Here is a 16,425-nt window from a genome sequence, read left to right as displayed (position 1 = left end):
AGGGTATTATATATTGTTCTTTGTTATATACTTCTTTTTTACTTAGCTCAGTTGTTGTATGCATTTCTTCTGTAGCAGGTCTGATAAATGAAAGAAGACACGTTCAAAGTTAGAGTCATCGGTCGTCGTGCCTAAATAATAGAATGGAGTACTCCGGTGAAATTTGATCAGTACACACTTGCACCAGTGTGTACTGAAATTTCAGTACACACGTGTACGTAAATAGTTGTTTATTTTCGAGCACGTCCACATATATTCATGTTGTATGTTACTATGTAGATTTATAAGGCTGTAATGCAAAATTGATCGATGATCACCGACAGGTGAGCTTAGAAGGTAGTATCTGGCAAATCGGGGCATTGAAAATATGTGGCCGTGTGGGACTCGGTTTGAATTCTGTTGCTCTTGTGGACCAGGCCATTCAGTATTTGGACCTGATGGAGCCTGTTTCTATTTGGCAGGTAGAATGAACGGCCCAATACACACTCGGTTAATTCCAAATTACGATTCATCACAGACTTCAATTTTGCAACATAGATGCAGTACAATATCTAACGTAGGGGTGTACGTTCACTTGGTCGGTAGACATCGAACTGAAAATTCGGTATTTTTTATTTGAATTTCCGTATAAGGTTTTGATTCCTGGTATATCATATCGTACCGAATATCGAAATATTTAATATTTTTTTCTTTTATTTCAAATCCTTTTAAGGTTATAATAACAAATTATAAAATACTTATAGATTGATAATTTTTTATTATTATTTACGAATTAGCCGATTAATGAAAATTGAATGTCAATCAAATTCAAGAAGTAATTAATTTAAATAATTTTTTGTACCTTTTTTTAAATAAAAAATATATATTTTCGATTTTATTGGTACCGAACCGAAAAACCCCAAATTAACTGAAAGAATAGTTCGGTTCAATAAACGTACAAATTTTTTATGTACCGAAATTTCAATTTTATCGAAATTTTGATACGCTTCTGTCCAGTTTACCGAATGAATACTCTTAATTTAACGTTGCTCGGCCGGCATCCTAACCCCAGACGGCCCAGATTATATTCTCTTCCTTGTCTAAACAAATGGATAAACTAGAAATTTTTTTCAGCAATTATATATATAAATATACTATAAATACAGTCTATAAAGATACGTAAATTATCCATAAATCTTGTAAAATCATTATTCATTTTATTATTAGCTACTAATGGCTGAGAAGGAGAGTCAACCAGAAAACTTTCCCCAGAAACATCCCCTTCAGCTGTCTTCCTACTCAGCTGGTAATTTTTTTTTTTTATTTTAATTTTATTAAATTTCTTTTATTGGTAGCAAAAATTGATTATCTTGTTGGTAATTTCGTAATTTTGAGTTATTAATATATTTTAGGGTTTTGTAATAAATTGTAGGTGGGAGGAGAAGAACATGGCCGGAAGTGGTAGGGCTGACCGCAGAAGAAGCGGAAAGGAAGATAAAGGAAGAGATGCCAGCTGGCACCCGTGTTGACGTGGTGCAACCTGATTGGTTCGTGACAATGGATTACAGAACTGATAGGGTCCGGATCTTCATCGATTCCACCGGGAAAGTTCACAAACCACCAATGATTGGCTAATTTTACATTACTTGTACTTTTTCTTTGTGTTTGAATTTCAATAATAATTTATTATATAAAATAAACAAATAAATAAATAAATTTTCTTCTTCCATTAGTGCTGCCATTTTGACTTTTTGGTCATCTTCTTTTTCTTCCTTAGTGGTGTGTTTGGTGCAAATTAATTGATGGGCAGACAAGAAGAAAGACTTTTAAGTCAACCATCAGTCAACTTTGGGATGGGCCATCATTATTACATATGCCTGGTGGACAATCCCACTATGCTTACTTCGGTTAATTCATCTTGCTTTATCTTGATTTTGACAAAATGCAAATAACAAAAATTGTAGTCATTTGAAATAAGTTTTTAATTCAACCTGAATCAGTTTTAAATTGAATGTCGGTTGACAAAATTGAGCATGAATGCATTACGTTTTGAATTCTAAATGATTCAAAACATTAAAAATCATCGGTAGTGTTCATTGGATCATTCGTATCTTTAAAAAATAAATAAAAGTTAACAGTATTTTATTTTTAATTCATTTGAACCATTTTTATAAAGTAGAAACAGAACTAAATTTTGGCATTATTCATTTTTCCTGACAAGCTTTGTATTTCCCATGTGCTATTACATCTTTAAAATCGAATCATACATGTGAATATGATCTTCAAATCCTTCATTTTTTAATTGATAATACATGCTTCATACTAATTAATAGAACCACCAACTTTAATTTGTTATACTATTTGATAATACTAATTAATAATCATAAACAATTAACACAACAATCACTAATTAAGTTGAAAATTCATCAAGAACTCACCATGCATGAACACTACTAGCTAGCTATCTAGCTTCCCCTATACTATGAAGAAGATGCGTAACGGGCGACGAAATCGAGTCAACAGTGCGTACGGACGAACTCGTTTTCTCAAACGAAGAAGAAGCATACGAATGCAAATAATCCTCGAACCCACCGTCCTCCCTAAAAGTACCCGGGGCCCGCAAAACCTCCGGCATTTCAATCTCACCGTCCAAATAACTCACAATCTGCCTCATACTCGGCCTCCCTTTCTGCTCGTTACTCGAACACATCAGCCCTAATTTCAACACCATCAAAACCTCGTTCTCGTCGAAATCACCCTTCATTCTTCCGTCCACGCAATCAAGAACCGACCCCTCTTTCCACTTATTCCACACGTAATCCACCAAAACCAAGTCATCCGGCCCCGCTTTCGATTCAATAGGCCTACGTCCGCATGCAACTTCTAGCAATAGAGCTCCAAAAGCAAACACGTCGGATCCCGTCGTGGCACGCCCGGTTCGTGGAAGCTCCGGAGCCAAGTAACCCAACGTACCCACGACCCGGGTTGTACCCGGGTTCGACCCGTGATCGTATAGCTTTGCGAGTCCGAAATCTCCTAACCGGCCGTTCATTTCTCCGTCGAGGAGCACGTTGCTAGCTTTGACATCCCGGTGGATGACTATTTGTTCGTAGCCTTCGTGTAAGTATAAAAGCCCGGAAGCAACACCTTTAATAATCTTGAACCTTTGTTCCCAATTCAATGTGGGTTGTGTTTCTTCGAACAAGAACTTATCCAAACTTCCGTTGGGCATGAAATCGTAGACGAGGAGAAGGTCGGCTCCACGCCTGCACCACCCGTGTAGCTGAACTAGGTTGCGGTGGCGGAGCCTGCCTATGGTGGAGATCTCTGAGACAAATTCTCGAACACCTTGGTTGGACTCGTGTGAGATGCGTTTGACTGCGACTTGGGTTTCGGGGTTTCGGCCGAGTGTGCCTCTGTAGACACGGCCGAAGCCTCCGGTACCGAGTAGCTCGCTGTCTTTGAAGCTTTTTGTGGCGCGTTTGAGCTCTTGGTATTTGTATCTATGGGGCACGATTTCCAGCTCCCAAGATTCTATTACTTCTCTGTTCTTGATTTTTTTTATTACAAAAACAGCGAGTAGTATTGATCCTAGTATGAAACAAATTGCTGTAATGGAGATGGTTGTAATTAGGCGCGTGTGTTTCTTCTTGATACCTGGAACTGAGGGGAGAGAACCCAAATCAAACGATTTGGTTTCACCGTTCATTTTGAAGCTCCATCCGAGAATGTAGTGTGAACTCGCGAGCAAACCGGTTGAAGCAGAGAATCCGATGAACATATTTTCTTGAAAAATTGGGGAGAGATCTACCTTTAAAGATAAGACAGGGATTCTGGGTTTCGTCGAAGAGAGAGAAAGAGTGACGTTCACGAGATTCGTGGCGGAATCGTACTCCACCCACGCGACGATGGGTTTGCCGCCTTTGAGATTGAGGTCGTTCTTCACGGAGCCGTCGTCGCCGGAGAAATAGGCGGCGGCGGCGGATACGTTGGAGTTCAGGCTGTTGATGTCGATGCCGACGTGGTTGTCGTTGATGTCGCCGAACTCGAAGTCCTGGACGGTGTCGAACTCGACGGCGAAGATGTGGTTGGAGGAGTTGCCGCCGTTGCTGGAGTTGAGGAGGCCGAGGTACTGGCTGGGGAGGGCGGATTTCAGCTCTTTTGTCGGCGCCACCGTGAAGGCGAGGCCGTGGCCGCCGAGTCTCGGGTACTCCGGGTGGATGGAGATGACGAAGCACGTCGAGAAGGAGGAGACGGCGGCCGTGGTGGAGTTCTTGAACTGGATCGGCGATGCGTAGAATGCGTGGCCTAATTGCCGGCTGGTCTCGTTTGTCAGCCGGAGAATGCCGTTGTTGTCGATCAGAGTGACGCCGTTTAATGTTAGGTTGGTTTTTGGATCGGAAAATCCGGAATAGGTGAATTCATCCGTTTGAGATGAAGCTTGGTTTGATAAGAGTGTGAGTGAGAAGAAGAATAGTACGAGGTAAATCGCCATTACAGAAACAGAGCAGAAGACGAAGCTTTGTCTGCTTGTAATATAATGGAAATTATATGAAATTCAAGATTGGTAGGATTTTGATTTTAACATGGTGTTGTTAGGTGGCATCTATTTTAATACTGTGAGCGTAGATTTCATATATATATATATATATATATATATATATATATATATATATATATATATATATATATATCAGCATGATGGGATTAAAATATAGTATAAAGAAGCAGCCACTAATTAAACAGCAGGAATATAAACAACATCTCCTGTAATGAGTTTATTTAAATTATTGCAAAAGTTTTGCCTTTGATCCTAGTAGTGCTGTCTATGTAATGATGATGTAATTAACTATAATATTTTTTAAATTATTAAATCGGATACTAATATGTCAAATATGTTTGGTTCTTTTAGCAATAATTGCAAATAAGACTTAGGTGTATGACTTTATGAAGACTGCATGTGTTTGATCTGCTATAATTTGGCTTCAATTATAGACACAGCTTCCATTATTATCAATCCTAGCCGTTGGATCAAAGTTAGTTAACTCGCATTTGAGTCGAGCGCTAACCGTAGAAGCTTACATTCTTGATGGCGTCTTCGTTTATTGCCAAGCGACGCCTCCTTGAAACACTTGTCGGCTAATTGAACCCTCTTCATGTTTTCTTGCTCTTGAACAAGCATATTCCCATACTCGAGAAGCTTCGATAGAGCCATCTTCGTTCGGCTGCTCAAATTTCGGAAGCTTCTCTCTCGAATTCACTAGCTAGCTTTTATCCTATGTTCTCCACTCCTACACTAGCAATCCATTTCCTCGATCACTTCATCATCGTACACTCGCGCTCTCAAAGCACCAAAGAAATCTGCGAAAATCGATCCAAAAAAACATCTTTCTTGAATACGTTGTCCAAAAAACTCCGTTATATTACACGTTTGGACTATTATCTGTCACTTTAGATTATTCCAACATTGGATTAATTTCATATCCAATTCTACCCTTCTATAAGATCTGTCACACGAGTTGAGCTCTGCCGATTGCGATTTTCCTTTTATAATATTGTTTGCTTATCTGTAAATAAGTTGACCCGGCCGGAACATGTTGGTCGAAAACCTACACGCAAGTGCACGTATCGTACAAGTAATATAGTGGACTAAAAGTCCGGATGTCGAACCCACAGGGAATATTTAATTATCTAATCCTAGACGCTAAATTCTACCAATTATTATCAAGCCCACCCTACACAGTCGACTATAGAGAGAATTAACTAAATTAAATTAAAAGGCAAATTAAAACGACAAAGCAAGAAAGCAAATTAAACACGAATATTTATCAGAGTAAACAAGCCTAGGATTTTATTCTTCCCCCTATGTGATTATTACTCCCCCAATTCCTTCAATTATGCAAGCAATTAACCCGGATTATTAACCTGAGATGCTAAAATAATCATAACCCGCTTCCGCGTGTATTACGATTCTAATACTCTAGATTCAATTACTATATTCCTATGCAATTAATTCTAGAACACAGCATTAAGCACAAATCTCAATAATGGCTACCTATAAGAGATTAACTATATTCCTATGTTAATACAACAAAGGCTCTTCTACCACAGTTCTAATTATTAACCCGATCTTCCGATTCATGCGATTAACAATAACATAAAAGCGCATAAGTTGATCAAGTTCATGCACTTAATAAAACAAGTAGAAGAAATAATCCGGAATTAAAACTTGCATAAAATCATAAAAAAGGGTTCATAAATCCCACATAGGGTTCCAAATAAAATCCTAGAAATAAATAATTAGCTACTCATGATTAAAGGAAAAACGCAAATAAAATAAGTCATAAACGATATATCTATGCTTAGAGTCTTCGAATTCTTCGTCTTCGTTATTGCTTTGTTGCTCTTGAAATTGCGTAAAAAGATCCCTAATTGTGTGCTTGGATTGGTCTTATATAGGGTGAAGAACTTAGGGAATAAGGCAGTTTCCTTGTGCAATTAAAATCCCTTTACTGCGCAACTTCGGGGTATGGGACGGGGGTCCCATAATTTGCACTAAAACTGGGACGGGGTCCGAGCCTTGTTTCTTCAGAATTTTGATATTTTCACTTTTGACCCATATTTTCGCCAAAATTGCAGTTTTGACCCCATACTTTTCCAATTCTTCAATTTGTACCTAAAATACAATAAATCAACTTTTTAAGCACCAATTATCATTAAAACACACCAAAAGCCCAAATAAAAAGGTACGATAAAGTGTAAAAATATACACTTAACAGAACACTCAGTGTTATCAATATAATTAGTAAAATCAATATTTCACATTTCAAAAAAAAAAATTAAACCTTGAAAGAAATGTACAATCGAACTTGTGTTTCTCTCGTGACGAACAATTAATCGATCATCTCGGAAGTAGTACTACTAAGTACTAACCATATGTGTATATGTATGTATGTATATGCAAAGAAGTAGCTATAGTTGCTTTGACTTGGAATATTGATTAGGCTGAATTGGTCCTAATCGAAGTTCCAAGTCTAACAGTTGATCATCATCTTCACCAACAATTAATCTCAATTTCTCCGTTTTCGCCTTCTCTTGATTGCTGCCGTTGGTCTCTGCAGGTGGTGCCGCCGCCACCGTCTGCTCCGTAAATAACGGCAACGAACGATGAATCGAATTATCTTCAACTACAATAATAATCTCATCATCGTCGTCGTTCGTTGTACTTTGATTGTTGAAAATCAACTTATTAGAATATTCATCATCGGCTTCGGTGCCGATCTTAGACGGGGGATTTTGGCGGGAAAAGTCATCGTCGTCGCCGTCGATCATCATCAGCTTTGCCCTGTCTCTCCTGTGGATGTTCATGTGTCCACCTAATGCCTGCGCGTTCGAGAATCCACGTCGGCAGAAACTGCAACTGTACGACGTCGTTGTAATATTATTCGTTGTTTCGCCGCCCGAAGATGGATTATTATCCATGTTGCAAGATCTAGAGAGAGATGGATTATTAATTTGCTAGATATAATTGAAGATATTGAAGATGAGAGCAGAGGATGATAGATGTTGTTGTTTTCTTTTTCTTATTGCTTAGTTAATTACACAAACTTCAATTATGCATATATATTAATTAAGAGATTTGGTCAAATGGTCGGTTGGTCAATTATTTTTATTTTTCAATTAGTCATTGGTTTTTATTTTTATAATTACCGAGATAATATATTTATACATGCATACGTGGCTTCAATGTGCGTCCAAACGCTGCCATAATTATCACAATTGTGTACGTACTTACATCTGCAACTTCGAAAGGGATGTCCCTCCAAATTACGTACCTTCACAAAATTAATTAATCATACATATATATATATATTATATTCAATTAAGTTAATTAATCGTACTTAGTGAAAAATGGGTTAATATATAATTTATCATAGATGTTTGTATGTACTCGGTGGTTATGCCCAAATAATCATCATATTCGTATATATAAATTAATTTCAAAGTAATTAATTAATGTCTACAACATGTTACACCGTACCAAATATACTGCATAGTTGACGACAATAATTGATAAAAATATTTGATGATACATAACTACAAAATTTGGACCACCAAAAAATGTTAACAATTGCGAGTCTCTAAAGGGTGGCCAAAATGAGTCCTTAAAGGGTACGTAAATCATCGATTTTATATTTAATATGTTTATCTTTATACATTCAATGTCGAACCAACCATTGAATTAACTGTTATAGCAGGTAATAAAATCAAATCTCAAACTTTTGAACTTATAAGATTAAAAGTTTAATTTTAAAACATAGTGAACTAAATCTAATTAGTAAACTTACAGCACTAAAAAATTCATTTTGCACGAAGAATTTTAGTCTAGACAATAAATATTGCTGTAATGATTTTGGATAAATGTCCATTAAATAGTGATTTGAGTTAGAAGGAAAAAGGGCCGTTTTAATTAGTTGGGCTTAAAAAGTCAAATAGTACTTGACCCAAATAAGCTATGGACTTCTGCAAATAAACTCTTGTTGACCGAAAATTCTATAGTAGTAAAAACTAAAAATCAAATTCCCTGAATATTCCTAAATTATTAATTATAGTATGTATAATTTCAAAATATAACAAAAGAAGTGAAATATTTTTTATTTATTTTTTAAATATAAATAATACATCAATGTTTAAACCAATTAATATTAAAATAAGTATATAGTATTGATCTCAGGACACAAGATATATAAATAATAAATATATCCATCCCCATGCAAAATATACTCACGTACAGCTGTCATAACACAAAAACAGCTAAATTATGGAATCAAGAACACATTTATTCCTGTAAGTATCCTACTATATACTTTAATCAATTAATGAATATCTTGGAATTATCAAATACACTAAAAACAGTAACACAACCCACAAGCCTAGCTTGGAATTAACACCCCATTCCTCTCAATTTAATCAAATTCCTTTTCAATAAATTAAAATTCCCCTATTATTTAATATATATATATATATATATTTAATTTAATTATTAATTCCTGGTGAGAAGCAGACACATCTGATGAACCCCATGTGCTCTTCACATTTCAACTTCAATTAAATCCCTCTGCTTTTTCATCAGAACTATTTTAATTTATTTACTAAATCAGGACAAACAAATAGCCAAAATCCCAACTTTACACTTATGTTAAAAAACTTCGACAAAAACAAAGTGCAGTAAAATGTCTTTTTCCAAGTAATTAATAATATATATATACATATAATCACTAACCGTAAGTACACCTACACTAAAAAGACAAGTGACAAATCAAAAAATTAAATCTATATATGTAGGAACTCCCTAAATCATTACTTTAATTATTTCAGTTAAATAATTTACTATATTTTAATTTACACATCCATCATAAGAATCCAAGAATCACGGATGTGGATTTTGGTCATAATTATATACATACATACATACATATATATTATATATATATATACATATACTATCATGGTAGAGCTGGCTAGGGTTTCACATGAGGAATATCACCAAACATTCTTTATTCTTGCTACTATAGAAAATAATGCTCATAATTCTTAGATCTCTACTTGAGAAAAAAAATTAATAAAATAGAAATGAAAATATATATATAGGAAGAAACAAAAGGAGGCGTAGTTAGCGATGACGAAGCAATAATATTCGGTATGTGAATATAGAGAATATAAAAGGGTATTTGTGGAATACTTAAGTGGGATTGATTCCTTGTAGTTGGTGGCAATTTTGGAAGGATTGGGAAAAAAGAAAAGGAAGAAGAGAAACAAAAATTAATTAAAGTGCATGGATTTGTGCTAATACTTCTAAATTAGAGATGATAATTAATATATAGGATAATAATACAAAGGAAAAGGGAATCCATGTTGTGTTGTATCTGACTTTATATATACTTGAAAATGTGAAAATTGAACTTAATTATTAACTCTCTGTCTTTCTTGTTGGAGCTTTCTTTTAGATACATACAGATGGATGCGATCATATATATATATATATATATATATGATATATTGTCAGTGAGGTGAGATAATAATAGTAATAATAATGATCAGCTACTGGGAAAAGGTGCTCACTGCATTCCATGCACTACTTTTCACTCAGTTTCATCTCTTCAACCTACCTCCTCTCTCTCTCTCTCTCTCTCTCTCTCTCTCTCTCTCTCTCTCTCTCTCTCTCTCTCTCTCTCTCTCTCTCTCTCTCTCTCTCTCTCTCTCTCTCTCTCTCTCTCTCTCTCTCTCTCTCTCTCTCTCTCTCTCTCTCTCTCTCTCTCTCTCTCTCTCTCTCTCTCTCTCTCTCTCTCTCTCTCTCTCTCTCCCTTCTAATTAAGTGTAGTAAATATAACATTGAAAGAAAATGGTCCATATAAAGTTTCCTGAAGTAGCTAGTCATGCAATTAAGAGTGGGAATATAAACGAATAGTAACAGCTAATTCGATCTACGAAATGAACTTGTTTCTTGATTATAGCTACTCGATATATCACTAGCTCTTTCCGCATTCGAAGCTATAACGTTCACCTAATTAGGCCAATTTCTTTAGATTCTTCCTATTTCGATCATGTACAATTATCATGATCTTGCTGCGACAAAATGCATAACTTTTTCATGCCACAAAATCGTATCATACATCGATCGTTTGACAAATTTTCACTATCGTCTCTAGTACTAATATATACGAATCCGATCATAATAATCTCGCTTGTTTCTCAGTCATGTGTAATGCATGTGAAAAGCTAAGAACTTTTATACATGTTATTAATAATGTTCAGAATTTAGATTAGTAATTGGTTTTACTAATACAAACTGCAAATCCAACATGAATATATATGCTTCGAGCTAATTAACGGTGAAAACTTATAGCAATATAAATCGAGCCAGCGAAGAGGGCGCCTTGTCATCCAGATCCGAAGAAAAAAAAATTAAAAATGAACACATAATAACGAAGTAATTAATAGCAAACTCGTGCAAATATTTGATCTTTACTTCACCTTTGAAGAATATTCCCAAGCCTTAGCTCAAGATCGAGCTCGTCTTCGACGGAACCCGAACTGAATTTGAAAACCTCAGATTTATCAGGTTTTGTCGATTCGATTTTCCTCCTCTTGAAACTAGCTACTTCCTCGTCGCTCGATGTGTTTGTTTGTGTTCGACGAACGACCAAATTCAAGCTTGTTGACAAATCATCGGTAACACAATCTTCGGCTGCTGCTTTTTCAGCCGCCCTAGATAAATCTTGCTGATGATGATCAACACCAGCCGTCGATTTCTTCTCTCCGTTGTTCTTGATCGAATCCGAAAGTACTGCACCGTCTCTTTTCTCAGCGATAAAGCTCGACCACGACCGAGGAATACTATGCAGCGACGACGGAACCATGTTATAAATCTCTCTATCGTTTTTCCGAACAACAAGACTACTGGACGACGACAAGAAACAAGGGTTTGGTGGTGGTGGTGGTGATGACGTCATGGTGTCGTCAGCATCAATAACTTTTGCAGGATGTGAAACCCTAGTATGTGAGGTTGGTGAAAATTCAGGGTTAGGGTTGCTGTACAAGAAAGAACATATATTCTCATGGGAGGAAGAGTTGTAATAACTGTACGGCGGCGGCGGTGGAGCATCAAGAGATGCAGGATAGTTAACTACGGCGGCGTTGTTAATATGTGGCGGCAGAATAATGACTTGATCAGCTGAGGAAGGAAGAACCGCCGGAGATTGCTTCAGCCTAGCCCTATCTCTCCGGTGAACATTCATATGGCCGCCGAGAGCTTGAGCCGAGCGGAATTCTCTCCGGCAAAAGCTGCAAGAGTAAGATCTTGGCGGCCAAACACACCCTCCGAGTACTCCGGCGGCATCTTCTGCAAAAGCCTGCTCTTCCCAAGATTCGTTGTAAGAAGAATTCATATGAGGATCTAAATCGGGTTTACTCTTAGCAGCCCACATCCAATATCTTGCTTCCTCCATTAATTTTATATATATATATTAAATTCAAAATGAAATGAAGACCTAGTTTTCGATGCAAAATATATATATGATATGATGAAAACGAAATGGTAATTAATGGATGATGATGGCGAGTCTACATCTCATCTTTAATGAGGAGCTAGCTACCTACAGTTAATTTAATTTAATTTACAGAGGATTAATTTAATTAATTAAGATTAAAAATGACTAATTAGGAGATTAATTAGGGGTGGTGGTGGTGGGCAGTCTAGCTAACTTTGGCTCATTCATGGCTAATTAATTTAATTATTATTTGTTTTTTAGCTGGGGTTTTTCCTACACACACACAACAATATTCACTGTTTATCGATGCCAATGTATGGTATTACAAGGTGACAAATTTGTTTTTGCGATTTTAAATACAAATTTAAAGATATATATTCTTTGGGGTGGGCCCGGCCCGAAGACTCATGTTGGTATACAGACATGGAGAATAATGCATTGAAAAATGGAATACAAACTAAGATTGTGTGAGTTCACCACGATCATGTCTTTGATTAGACGTACACCTGTTTTACGTACTCTGGTTAATTGTTCCCTAATTTGCTTAATTAAGTAAATACTATGGCAATGTTTGAAACCATCTTTATTTATTTTGTTTTCATTGTTTCCCCAAAACAAAATGAGATTTATTACACTTTTCAAATTATTTTCTCAAAACAATTTCAAAAGTTTCTCTCTCCTTCAGACATGATGTGACTGCTACAGTATAATGATTTGACTGCTACAGTAAAAAATGTTTTCACTAAAAAACAAATAAACATCACTTCATCTTTCAATTTTTTTTCTTCAAAAATACATTTTTCTAACACCTTTAAACATGATTTGATTGCTACAGTGTATCGTGTCTCCTTCCAAAATACAAACAAACATTAATTTACTTTCATTCTCAAATTATTCCCCCAAAACATATTTCCTCAAAATAGAAATCAAAATAAGATCCAAAACGGTTCCAAACATTGCCTATACATTTTAATTAAGTCGTATATATATAAATTAACGAGTAAATTACACATAAATCCTTGAGGTATGCTAACAAAAAGTTAAGGTCCATGTGCTATCAAAAATTACACTCACCATCTAAAACATTATTAGGAATCCTAACGGAATAATGCATTGAATAAGTTATTCTGCTAGGGTTTTAACGAACTATTAATTTTAGATAGTGACGGAGACAACATAGAATTAGGGGTTGACATGGCTCCCCTAACATTGCTTAAATTATTATTATTTTATATAAGATTTTATACATTTTCATCGATGATAGCATTAACGGCACCGCACGAAATAAATATAGTGCATATTGGTCCTCGATACATGAAATCTTAGCTTGAATAATTTAGAGGTGTAGCTGTAATTACCAATACCACATGGCCTTAAAATTATTTTAACATATCTTAGAGGTGTAGATGTAATTTATCCTAAATTATTTATGATAACGTACGTGCAACATGTCATCATTGAAACTCCTTAATTATCAGGGTTATTTGTTAAAACTAATTAAATTTGTACACACAGTTTTGTTGAAATAGTGTAAAATTTAATTAAAATTTAAAACGTGATATCCCTAAATGAATTTTATTTCTTCAAACGTAGATTCTTCCAAAAAAGGTTCTTTAATTAGGCTTAACATACATGTGATTTTTCTAATTTTCAATAATCGTGGTATCGTGAGAGTAGAGGTGGTAAATGAGCCGGCTCGACAAAGGCTCGAACTCGAGCTCGGGGTTTTTCGAGCTCGAGCTCGAGCCCAAAATTAGTTGTTCGACAGCTCACGAGCTGCCTTTTATATATATATATATATATATATATATATATATATTATTATTAACTAAATTGTAAATAGTCTACAATAATAAATATTTCTAGTATTTAAATAGAAACAAATCTATATTACTTAAATAATACATAATAATATAATATATTATAATAATAATAATAATAATAATAATAATAATAATAATAATAATAATAATAATAATAATAATAATAATAATAATAATAATAATAATAATAATAGAAAAATTAAAAAAATATATATATAACTAGAGTCATTATTTATTTTATAATTTTTTTTTTATTTTCTTATAAATATTTTTTAATAAAAAAATCAAATGATTTTAATAAAGAAATTAAATATTAAAAAAATAATAATAAATGAGCTCGAGCTCGAGCCAAAAAAATTGGCTCGATGAGCTCGAGCTCGGCAACATGGACTCGAGCTCGAGCTCGAGCTGGCCTAAAGAGCCGAGCTCGGCTCGTTCCCACCCCTACGTGGGACTTCTTTTATTTTATTTTTTTTCTTTTAATTGTTTTTTTTTTAATTATTATTTTCAGTTTCTGTATTAGTATGTTCAAAGAAACGTGTTTTCCGCAAAATTTTCTGCAGATATAAATATTATCTAATAATCACTGAAATTACGACATTTGATCAATTAGTACCATATTTTTGGTGTCGTTAGCACTTAAATAAGGGGAGAATGCTTGTACAATTTAATCCTTCCTTAATGACATATAAATAACAAGAAATTAATTTCGATAAAATTAATTAACAATTAATTCGATCAGCTAAACGGCAAAAATTAGAGTCATTGGATGCTAATGTATATCTGGGATTGGGAACTATAAGCACGGGTCTTTGGACTTTTGCAACACTTTCTTCTTTCTATACTTTTAATAATTTTTAAATCAATTATTATATATCTTATTGCCAAATTAAACACTATTAACATCAAACCCCTAGTTAGTTAACATTCTAACACACAACAATTATTCCTAATCATTCATTAATTATTTTAAAACCATTTTGAATCCTTTAATTTTTGAAATACTCCTTATTCGTGTTTTTTAATCGATCGAAAAATAGACCAAATCGCAAGTTTTGATTTCGGAATCGAGTATATAATTATAAACCAGTCAATGTTAGTCGTTAATTACACGCTAATTCAAAGGATATTTGCAACAAGTAATTGTTTATTTAATTTTGTATCTCTCTCAAACAAGTTGAGACACTTATCACTGTATGAATTATGAAAGATGGACAAAAGGGCAGATGGCCGGAAAAAATATTGAAAAGACAGTAAGTAATAATATTAATTAATTATTATATTATAACTAATTTTGACTAAGAAATCAAATTTAAGAAAATCTTCATATATGTTAGTTATAAAAGATATGTGTTTACTGTATGAGGTGACACTGCCTGATTTGGATGTCATATGATATACTAAATTATGTTTAATTTTTTTTTCATATTTTTTTAACAATTCTTTTTTTCATAACAATTCTAATAATATTACTACAAGCCACAATAGTACAGTAACTGTAAAAAATTACTTGAGACCAGCATAATTATCAGTTGGTATAACTTTATTATATTCTACAGTAACAATCATCAACAAGTAAACATTTTATAATATAAGATATATGAAGAAAATTTGTCGGTAAATGGTCAACATAGAATAAAGACAATTCTATGGTAAATATTTAAATAAGGATAAAAACAAAATTTAGGTGAAACATATCAATTATAGTACTATTTGAATTAATTTATGGAGCTTAATTAATTATTTTAAACCAACTAATGACGAGGATACAAATATAATAGGCCCATAAAAATAGATAAGCCCACCAGAAAGCCCATCCAAAGAAGGCCCAATTTACTTAGTATTTACAATACAATACCACCTTAGGCCCAAAGCAGATAGATAATTTTGTTTTCAATTTAATGATTTTAAAAATATATATAAAATTATAATTAAATATAGGGTAAATTACAACCACCCCTGAGGTATGGTTAAATTACAAAAAAACCTATCTTGTATGGGTAATTACAACTACCCCTCAACTATAAATCTTCTTACACGTCCAACCTTGAGGTTTCAAATTTAGTGGAATCTTCGAGATTATATGGAATATTATCAATTTTGTATCCATTTTATCCCACTCGAACTTCACATTTTGAACCAAGATGATCATAATACGTGTTATTTGGCTTGTATATATCAGATTGTGGTGCATCAAAAACTGTATGTTTACACAAAACGAGTACAAACTAGAGCACATTACACGAAATCTAGATGATTATGTTGAATTTGATACTATAAATGTGGAGGTGTAAGAAAAAATCATAGTTAAGGTGTAAATGTAATTATCCAAATAAGAAGGGATTTTTCGTAAATCGACCATATCTCAAGTAGGGTGTTTGTAATTCACCCTTAAATATAAACTGCAGCACAAAAAAGAAGGCAATGAAGACAAATAGATAGCCTTTATACGTATTTAAATACTACTGTATAACTCTGCACACAAGAAAAAGGAACCGTTTTCTCTTTTGGTTTTGATGACTTTTATCCAAATTTCTGACCCATTCTGAGTGATACGATATATACTAGAATGT

General features: G+C 34.2%; 4 protein-coding genes and 1 long non-coding RNA gene across 5 annotated transcripts; 2 read left to right on the top strand and 3 right to left on the bottom strand.

The window, feature by feature from the left end:
* Nucleotides 1–39: 39 nt before the first annotated feature.
* On the top strand, nucleotides 40–748 carry LOC148767250 (uncharacterized). Its single transcript, XR_016033807.1, has 3 exons — nucleotides 40–156; nucleotides 324–387; nucleotides 462–748. It is a non-coding gene; the product is annotated as an uncharacterized LOC148767250 (long non-coding RNA).
* A 269-nt stretch (nucleotides 749–1,017) lies between these two features.
* Nucleotides 1,018–1,711, top strand: LOC105952976 (subtilisin inhibitor CLSI-I-like). Its single transcript, XM_088823922.1, has 2 exons — nucleotides 1,018–1,285; nucleotides 1,412–1,711. Exons 1-2 carry the CDS (start codon nucleotides 1,213–1,215, stop codon nucleotides 1,612–1,614), a joined length of 276 nt encoding a protein of 91 aa, XP_088680048.1. The 5' UTR covers nucleotides 1,018–1,212; the 3' UTR covers nucleotides 1,615–1,711.
* A 433-nt stretch (nucleotides 1,712–2,144) lies between these two features.
* Nucleotides 2,145–4,528, bottom strand: LOC105952977 (L-type lectin-domain containing receptor kinase S.4). Its single transcript, XM_012976583.2, has one exon. The coding sequence runs from the start codon at nucleotides 4,472–4,474 to the stop codon at nucleotides 2,441–2,443; it is 2,034 nt and encodes a 677-aa protein (XP_012832037.2). The 5' UTR covers nucleotides 4,475–4,528; the 3' UTR covers nucleotides 2,145–2,440.
* A 2,423-nt stretch (nucleotides 4,529–6,951) lies between these two features.
* LOC105952714 (zinc finger protein 10) lies at nucleotides 6,952–7,461 on the bottom strand. The gene has a single exon (XM_012976297.2). The coding sequence runs from the start codon at nucleotides 7,459–7,461 to the stop codon at nucleotides 6,952–6,954; it is 510 nt and encodes a 169-aa protein (XP_012831751.2).
* A 3,229-nt stretch (nucleotides 7,462–10,690) lies between these two features.
* On the bottom strand, nucleotides 10,691–12,215 carry ZFP10 (zinc-finger protein 10). Its single transcript, XM_012976298.2, has one exon. It carries the CDS (start codon nucleotides 11,985–11,987, stop codon nucleotides 11,010–11,012), a length of 978 nt encoding a protein of 325 aa, XP_012831752.2. The 5' UTR covers nucleotides 11,988–12,215; the 3' UTR covers nucleotides 10,691–11,009.
* Nucleotides 12,216–16,425: the final 4,210 nt, after the last annotated feature.

Source organism: Erythranthe guttata, chromosome 10 (assembly GCF_056151865.1).
Source record: "Erythranthe guttata isolate IM_541 chromosome 10, IM_541, whole genome shotgun sequence".
Taxonomy (NCBI): Eukaryota; Viridiplantae; Streptophyta; class Magnoliopsida; order Lamiales; family Phrymaceae; genus Erythranthe; species Erythranthe guttata.
This window is presented reverse-complemented; position numbering and strand designations above follow the sequence as displayed.